At 37.0% G+C, this 9,420-nt stretch overlaps 1 protein-coding gene across 1 annotated transcript; it reads right to left on the bottom strand.

Moving 5' to 3' along the window:
* Positions 1-909: 909 nt before the first annotated feature.
* On the bottom strand, positions 910-9,182 carry LOC116289861 (uncharacterized). Its single transcript, XM_031696795.2, has 3 exons — positions 9,036-9,182; positions 7,908-7,967; positions 910-2,540 (listed from the first exon to the last, which is right to left on the bottom strand). Exon 3 carries the CDS (start codon positions 2,498-2,500, stop codon positions 1,718-1,720), a length of 783 nt encoding a protein of 260 aa, XP_031552655.2. The 5' UTR covers positions 2,501-2,540; positions 7,908-7,967; positions 9,036-9,182; the 3' UTR covers positions 910-1,717.
* Between the last annotated feature and the right edge of the window lie 238 nt (positions 9,183-9,420).

The raw sequence follows: 9,420 nt of genomic DNA, 5'->3' as shown, positions 1-9,420 counted from the left end.
CTGAATCGAGTACATCATTAACAAAACAAACCATTTTCCACTTATATCTTCATTAAGCTACTTTAAAAGGCTTTCAAGGGCGTGTGTTTCTCAAGCCACGTTTTGAAATTCTTTATTTATTTTGTCGTTTTGGTTTTTGCTTTCACAAAAGGTGGTTTTTATTGGACTTGTTTCATTCCAGTTTAAGTCACTTATTGTAACAGGTCATTACTTGGTCACGGATAATGGAGGCTGTTCCGAAGAACCTTTTCATTTTGGTTTACAGCTGGATTTGTAATCTGATCAGAACTTTTTTTTTCAAGAACTCTGCTTTGCCGCGATGTTCGAGCATCGACTACGCCGCCAAAAGTATGTCGATCACCATCGATTCATTTACGCACTACGAAGTATTTTTTACACGTCAAGAGTTTAGTGAAAATGAAGGGAGAAAAGCCTTTAAAACGGAACGTACCGACTCTCATCAAATCTATAAAGAGCTGACATTTATAGCTTTAGTATACTACCGAGTGTGTCAGAGATATTAGAGATATTATTTCCTAAGTCGGTTTTTTATTGAATTCTCTTTGGTCTAAAATCATATTTATCTTATGACTTGAAGTTGATACTGGAAAAAATACCTGAATTGAGTATTTATAAAAACTTCAGTACATCGCTCAATAAATAGAGAAAAAATCGCCATTTTATAAACGTAGTAGAAGTGGAAATGTTGTTTTAATTAAGTATTGGTCAAGAATTCCCGCCACTTCTTCGAAGTTCTATTTGCTGTCAATTTAGGATCATAAAAAATCATTTGTCCCGGATAAAATCAGTGATTTTATCGTTTTTCCTCTTCCAAATTAATTGGGCAGCGTTTCTAAGGCACAGCCAAAAAAATAGCTTTGTGTGATTTATAATCCAGTACAGCATCGCTTCCGTTTGCTCGATTTATTAAATAAGAAAAGAAGGAAAGAAAAACGCTTTTACAAAACATCCATTTCAGATCCGAAGAGAATAGAATACACTATTTTAGTTACTTATTTGCCGACTACAGATTTAGTAGCCGTGTTTAATTACGGTTAAGTTATCGGGGGGGAAAAATACAATTAAGCGCCCAGAAATGAAAGCCTATTTTTTGCTTTTTGATTTCGGTTTAAACGTTATCACTATGATATGAATGCTAAGCGAAGATGTGATCGCTCAAGCTTGTATAGGATTAGTAAGATTTATTAGTAAGACAAAGACAGTTTGCGTTCTGTAGACTTCATGACGGAGAATTAGGATCAAGAAAAAAATGAATCGAGGATGAAAATTACTCTCTAAAATAATTATTCGGGGTTTGGTTTGTGATAAATGAGTCTTTCCTAAGTAGGAAGTCAGCGTAACGACTCCAATAAAGTTTTTGTTTTACTCTGATTAAATCACAATAAAAACCTTCAGTCCGTATTATTAGCGAACGTATTTACATCTAGACATTCTCTCTCAACGCATTTGTGTCAATATTTTGTAGAAAATTGGTGTGGGTTATTGCACGAATGATGTACCCGCAGCATGTTGCATTTCACGTTTATAGACCGCCAAAAATACCCCGTCGTGAAGACTGCGCTATCGTCGTCTGATGACTCCCATTTTACCACGAAGTTATTCTTTAAATGCCGCATTAAAATTCAATTCCATTTTCTATTCCAGTTAACTTTTTCCCGCACATTTACAAGTAAATTAAGAAGATATTCCCTGATTCCTATGAATTCTTGATTGCCTTTCTATCAATGTCCTTGTTCGCTTTCCGAGGCTCATTTTCCCCAAAGATTTGCAGCCAAGAATTAGCAATCTTTTGTGCCTCGGATTCCTCATCTCCGTCTAATTTTTCCCATGAATATTGTTTCGTGGAACAAGAAAGTAGTTTCGTTTCTTTGACAGGAACAGGGACGGCGTCGTTTACTGACCGTTGAAACCTTTCTCTCATACTCTGCGCTGAACATACATCTGGGAAATATTCCGGAAATAAGGAGAAGCCCTCTTGCCAGACGGGCTCCTTGATTTTAAACGCTGTTGGCGATGGATGTCGTAGGGAAGTCGGGATATGAATATCTGGGTGAAGCTCAAAGCTTGACTCTAATTTAGTATTAATCCCTGGTGAACGCATTAGACTTGATGATGTGGTTTTAGGTCGTGCTCCCTGCTTTAAATGCAGCGCGCGCTGATCATCGAAATGAATATCACTCTTTTTAAAATCTGTGAGTTCTTGCTTTTCGGATGAGCTTTCAAATTTAAGAGTTTTCTGTTGCTGTAGCGTAGATCCAAATGTTCCTTCGTGGATTGCTGAAGACCATGATTCGTCTGAAAACAATTTTGAAGATTCTGATGTTTTGAACTGCTGCACTTTTTTTCCTGATGTTTTAGTTATTGATGTAGTCTTCGTAACTACTTTAGACGATGTAACGTTCTTCGTAGACGATGATATAGTTTTCGAAACAGTAGTTGCCTCTTTTTCTCCATTTTTTTGTGTCACAAGCTTCTTCATAGTTGGAGTGGTAGCCACACTGCGTTGTGCATTTTTGGAACTGCAAAAAATAACAATAGCAGTTTCAATCAGTAATTTTAGATAAGAATCTTTTAAGAAAACACCTTGGACTTTCGCTGCCGGCTTGTCTGAGATGCCCCTTTTTATAACTCCTAGCCAAATGAAAAGTGATAACGCCAACAACATCAGCCTTTGGGTAAAAAATGACTACACTTACTCTAGGTTCGCTGTAATCGTCCTACGATTCTCAGATGGGTACCTACCGCCGAATACTAAGGCTGATTATCCGTAACTCGCCAGCAAATGTACATCATCTAAAAATGAGAATCTCAGTTGTAAATTCCGTCGAGGACAACGTACTGCCTGGCGTAAAGTGAATACGTGTTTTGTTGATGATCAAAAACGAAGGCCACTTCGCTGTGTGTGGATTATAATGCGCATGCTCCACATCCAGGTGACCAAAACAAACTCGGATGAGCAAGTATATTGATGGAGTGATGGAGAGTAAATTAAGATCTTTTTAAAAAACCTTTAGAATATCGACCACAAGTTTCGATCGCTTCGTGGGTAATTAATATCGTTAGCGGGGGAATATTAAAGTGACTAAATCTCCATAATAAATTAGCGGCTACAACTCACTAAAACCAAGATTTACTGGAATAGAATATTTCGGCTAAATGGCTTTAGAATAAAAAGTAAAGTTCATTTGTTACAGTGTAAATAGTGTAGGATGAACAAGCATGGTGTTGTCACAGGTTACGACTTGTGTAAACCCGAAACTGAATAGCCGGGCTATTTTTGTCTACACGTTTTTCCCCATATGTACTCGTTAAACTCTGCTGTCTTTAGATTTCTCCATTCATTTATATATACCATGTAACCTCAAAAAAATTATCTTAAAATCCCTAACGTAAATACAAAACATTACTAATGGAATATCACAAATGGTTTTTAAAATATAAGAGAGTCACTTCCCGAAATAATTACCTCATGCATAATATATGAGAGGAAAGGTAAAACCTGTGTCCAATAGACAATGATAAACAAAGGATCTCCTTCGTGTAAATGATATTCCTATGACAACGTAAAAAGGTGTATACGGAGTTGATAGCAGCAGTGATAGCACTTAGACATTAAATTAGCTGGGACAAATCCTAACTAGAAGGCAAAAATATATCTGCATATATATTGAATAGTCGACGGCTAGTTTATGAGATTATTGAACCTTCTGATACTGTGAGTTTTTGTTGTTTTTTTGTTTTTGTTTTTGGTTTTTTTGTTTTTTTGTTTTTTTTAAATGATGTTGTCGATGTTCTGGTTGTTTTTTCCCGATGTCGTTGTTTTGCTGTTGCTGCTGCTGCTCTCGCTGTTGTTGTTGGTGGTGGTGTTTTTGTTGTTGTTGTCTTTATGTTGTTTTTGTTTTTTCAGTTGTCGTAGGTGTTTTTGCTGCTGTTGTCTTTTTCGTTGATGCTGCTGTTGTCGTGTTGCGCTGTGTATTTTTCTTGAATCCAATGAAGGCCCAACACCCCAAACGTCATAACAACATTTTCACTTTCATCATGCTTCGTAAATAAACCAGCGTAACTAAAACATCTTAAGTGTTCTACTTTAATATCTCTATACTACCATTGATCCGATCTTATCAGCGGGCTACAATTTCCTACTGACGGGGGAGGGCGTGCGCAGCGGTTGCACAAAGACTCCTAATGTACGTAATTGTTTTAGAATGGAAAAGAAGTAAGTCGTTTTTTATTTTATTTTTTTTAATGTTGGCTAGACAAAACAATATGAACCCACAGTTTCTTAGCAGCATGAATAATACCTCAATGTTCCGCGGCTTTTAATTTTTCCAGAGTATGAAAGCAATAAATATGTATTCTAAGCTAACAGTTTCCTAAGCTTCCTAGTGACAGTTTATTCCTAGTGACATATAGATCCCTCGGTGCCCACTTTTCCCAGGTCATTTATGCCCCAATACTCCGTTTTAAGGAAATAAAAGCTATAGTTACACGCATTAGAGAGACTAGTTGAAACAAAAGTGTGAGATAACGGAGCTAGTTTAGGTTCAAAGTACGAACTTCTTACTCTGTTAAAAGTACATCCACATCCATTTCATTTTGATGCTTTACATAAAAACACCAGGTTTTCACTTCAACGCTGTGTCGTCCGGAAACAGTCGAAATAAATCCACGGACAATCATATCATGCCATTCTGCAGAATTCACACACTTAAACAGTTTACTTTCATGATGATTCACTTTAGTGCTAACATACTGCTGAAAGATTCTTTTGTCAAATGGAAAGACTCGCACGATTCCAGTAGAAATTTGAATAGTTCAATAAATCTTTGAATTTTGGTCGACAGTTGTCACCGAGTGCCCGGAGTGAAATTGTCAGTAGTTTTCAACGTATGCGGATAGTAGAGATGTAGAGTGGCACATGTCTGATCATCAAGACACACGGAGTTTTCATATTAATCGAAGGCTTATCTTTCGGCGCAACCATTACAGGGAGTTATAGATTTGATGATTTCTAGTACTGGATTTTATAGCCGCCATGTTGCACAATTTAAAAAAAAGTTGTTTCGTTGGTCTTGATTGTTATAAGGACCAAAATGGCGGCGCCCACGTAATTTGCTTTTGTCGTTTCAGTCTACTGAGAAAATAAGTGCGTCAAGCATCATTATCATCGTCATCTTCATTTCGTCGTCATCATCATCGTCATCATCATCAGTCATCACCATAGTCATCATCATCATCATTATCAATATAATCATCATTATATATCATCATCATCATCATCATCATTATCACCATAGCATCAATGTCGTTATCGTGGTCAGGACCATCAATGGTTATCACTGCCATCATGAAAAAAACTTCAAATCATGATCGATCTCCTTATGCGCTGTACGTTTTTAATCAGTGTCGCCTAATTTACATTTTCAATTTACTTTCCTTTCCTTTTTCACTTTTCTCATGCATGGCTTTACGTCAGGATGAGGTACGCCTTATGTCAGGACACGGACCGGAGGTAGAGATGCCTGCTTGCACGCACAGCCAACCACAACGCAAGATGTTTAGGATACCGGACCGAAAAAAATAATATAAATTTTTCCCCTTCCCCCCTCCCAACTGTCGACGTCCTATCGTAGCAAATAACATAACATATCAAGCTATATTACCATTACCATGTAAACCATCGGAAACTTGTTTTTTTTTTTATATAAAAACGCGGAAAACTTTCGAAAGGAAAACGGTTTCAAGTGCTTATGCGCATATAATTCGTTAACGTAATGTTATGGTATTATCACGGCTCTCGATCGTCCAATACAATCAAAAAACGAGACGTGACAATTTTGGTAAAAACTTATTGTTTACGGCAGTCAACATAGCCGGTATACAGCCGGACGTCGATTCCGATATCTCCATAATAATCTCCCACCAATGGGTTGCTCATATCTCTTTTCGTTATCATTTTTATCTCTGTCAATTTGCAAATACCTCCTATATTCGATAACTTGTAGCGTCAATAATTCCCCTGTCTTGAGCAGATCCGGTCACATTTCATACTATCGTCACTGTTCTGATCTTTTTTACTTCAATTTCTTCGACTTCAGGCATTCTATTTTTATACTGAGTAAAAATAACAGCTTGTCAAAAATCAATCCTCAGATTGTCTCTCACTAATCCAATAGAAGCCTTCATATTAAATCTCCCTAAGATTTATTATCCAAGAATGAGTTGTCTCTCCGCTAATCCATTATGTCTGGAACCCTGCCTCCGCTACCAAATCAAGTCTAAGTCAAACTTCGCCACGTTTTGATTAAACGCCCTTTGTAATAAAGTCTCCGCTAAAATTATCAACAATAATTTGAATAACATAAACTTAGAGATAAGTTAACATCGCCACCTGTTTTACGTGTTAGCTGTCAGAATCCATATCTTTATAGTCAATCCTCTGAGAATCCGCGACAATATTCAATCAGCGGTTAAGATCTAACTGCTAGTTTCATAACATGCGAACTCTGTAGTTTTCAGCCGGCTGTAAGCTGAAATTTGGTTTTTCGCTACCGTAACTTTTGTATTTTTGACTTGCGGCAGCGAAAATCGAATTTCAGCGTGCAGCTCGCACAGCTACCGAGTTCGCATTTTTATGATAATGGTAGTAATGTTTTGTCTCTGTGTTTTACAGGCAGAGCCTACGTAAAAAGCAGTTAACGTAATGTTTTCGTAAATACAATGAATCATGCACCTAATACAATAGATAGAACAAAAATAAAATACGCAATAACATTTCTGAATAAATTACATCAGTTGAGTGCTATGTAGGTTAGGTTCGCCGATGTTCTTCAACTCTTTACAGAAAACAAACAACTCGACCGCGTTCTCGTTCTTGAGTAAACGCTCGGAATTGATCACACCGTTAAGAAACGAAGGAACCTAGGTGAACTTTGCTGACCAAAACAGGTTCTAGTGGTCGGGATTTTTCATTTGGTGGTCTTCCCGAGCTATTTGCTCAGAACCATTCATGTATTCTGAGAACATTGTTGTGGAGAGAAGAGGGCGAGGGACATTTGTGCCCTCCCCTTGAGGAAAGGTAATGATAAAAGGGTAAATTATACACCGTGAAAAGATGAAAAAACTTTTCGACGTTTCGGACGCTAGGGGTCCTTCGTCGGAGTAAAAGAGAAAGAGGTGAGGAAAGGAGTTAATTATGCTCTGTGTTGTGTGATAGAAATGGACTCCTCTTGGGTTGCGCAAGCCAAGTGGTTTTTGTGGGAATATCAACCCAACTAGCTCGTTACGCCACTGTATAACGACAATAAATAGACCACAAGAGAAAAAACTTTTGTTTAATTCATTCCCCCCTCTTGAGGGTGCATGTAACGTCATAACAAAACATTCCTCAGCAGCTATTTCTTTTTCCGACTCCCCTTAGTTACCGCTGCTATGTCCCCCAGGCTTAACAAACTATCTTGAATATCTCAGAATATCTCAAAATTTAAAACTCTGATCGCGGAAAATAAATCGTAAATTTCTTCAATTGTTTCATGTCATGCGAAAAGAATAGAAAATTTCCTTGTAATCCTTGTAGTACTCTTTAAAACAGATACTGTGTAGTTGTTGTGGGACAAGATTTTAATTCCACTGAGAAAACTGCTGTAACGGTGATGTCACTTTTGAAATTTTCGGCGTATTTCCGATGAAATTTCTTTCTTTTTTTTATTTTATTTATTTTATTTTTTTATCGAGAAACACCGAAAGATCAATTCAAAAGTGACATCGATTCTTTTGGCCAGCTGCTGGGTTACCTAGACAACTAAACAACTAAATAATGCCTTCCGTTTTCATTATACCAAGAAAAATTAACAATATTATTTTTTCAGAAATGCCGATATGCATACCTTTTCTTATCTTCCTTTTCAGTTTTCTCTATTTTCTTTCTTTTTTCTTTTCGTCCTCTTCTGTAATTGCAAAGCAAAAACAATCTGAATTTTATGGCCGTCTGCAAACTATCTATCATGAAAACATTATAATTTTTTGTTTTCGTATTTTGCAGTTTCGCTTTCAAACTTACTCCCCGAATTATTATTTCAGCTATTTCCTATACGTAAGTAATATTTGGATGTAAACTCGTATTCCACCTGTTCTATCATGCTCTAACCGTAACTCATTTTCATTTCTTTTGCGAACCGTCGAAATGACTTCAAAAATTGTCGATCGTATCACGCTGAGTCTACACGTTTCCTTTTCTTATAAGTCACACTTCATGAAAGTTATAAAAAAAACTTAATATTGGTATAAAAAACCCGACGTGTGAAACTACAGAGTGATAATCTTCGATGCATTTCTTATCAAAATGTCAAGAATAGAAAAAAGTTTAATGAATTTGAACTGAAATGATATTATATTAGTTCGGTGGCGCGAGTCAATGTGAAGCAATCTGCTTGACAGGTAGTCCATTCCAGTAAATTTACAACCATAATTGTCTTTTTCTCCAATTATAATCCGGATATTTTTAGAGATTATCTTAATCCCGTAGAAAAACACGCTTGTTGAAGCAGGAATTGCTAACTTTCAGTTAAAGTGATCCCTTGCAAATTTTGTATCATGACATCTAAAAATAGAATTTTTTAGGAAACCTGACATGATCAATATTATCCCTTGAAAACGCTGTTTTGAGACCGTTGTCAACAACCCAAAATATCATGCCTTCGTTGCAGTGTTAGAGTTATCATGACTAAACTTAAATAGCCTACATGCCTGGTGGAAGAATTAAAGGCGTGGGTATGTTTTGCTTGTTTTCTTTCTTCTGAAAAGGCTAATCATTTGTAAATGCATGTTTGTGCTAAATAGAGAAATGGGCGACGAACAGCCGTTTAGGTGAAATTTAAAGAACTGAGATTTAAATATAGAAAACCGGAAAACGAATTCAAAACAATTCACGGAACGCAGTGACGTTCACTGGATGGCGATACTAACTCACGTCTATAAGAACCGGGAAAAAGATATAAACGATTGTCCTTACTCACCGTGGCCTAAATGTCCAACCTGCCTTTCTCGCCGACAGAGAATAGAAAATATAAACTAGCTCAGTAGAATTGAAATCTGATATTGTCCGAGACCTGCCGAGCGAACAAACGGATGCTACACCAGTCAGTTCTTTCGAGTTGCTTTGAGGTAGAAAGAAATGCTCGTGAGGCCTGGGTGCGCCGCATATGCTGACACTTAACTAAAGCCAATAGACACGCGCAATAAAAACACGTTTACGTCGGCAAAAGCCAAGAAAGAACGTTCTAGTGAATTCGTGTGTTGTTTTCAAGATATCACACATGATTCATATTTTCAATGTTTTAGAATGTTCTTGCTTTGCACGTGATGTTAATGATCTGGTTACCATGGTAATATCATTACACC

This window comes from Actinia tenebrosa, unplaced genomic scaffold (assembly GCF_029948245.1).
Source record: "Actinia tenebrosa isolate PJP-AT-01 unplaced genomic scaffold, QUT_ActTen_1.0 PGA_scaffold2__45_contigs__length_23673736, whole genome shotgun sequence".
In the NCBI taxonomy this organism is placed as follows: Eukaryota; Metazoa; Cnidaria; class Anthozoa; order Actiniaria; family Actiniidae; genus Actinia; species Actinia tenebrosa.
This window is presented reverse-complemented; position numbering and strand designations above follow the sequence as displayed.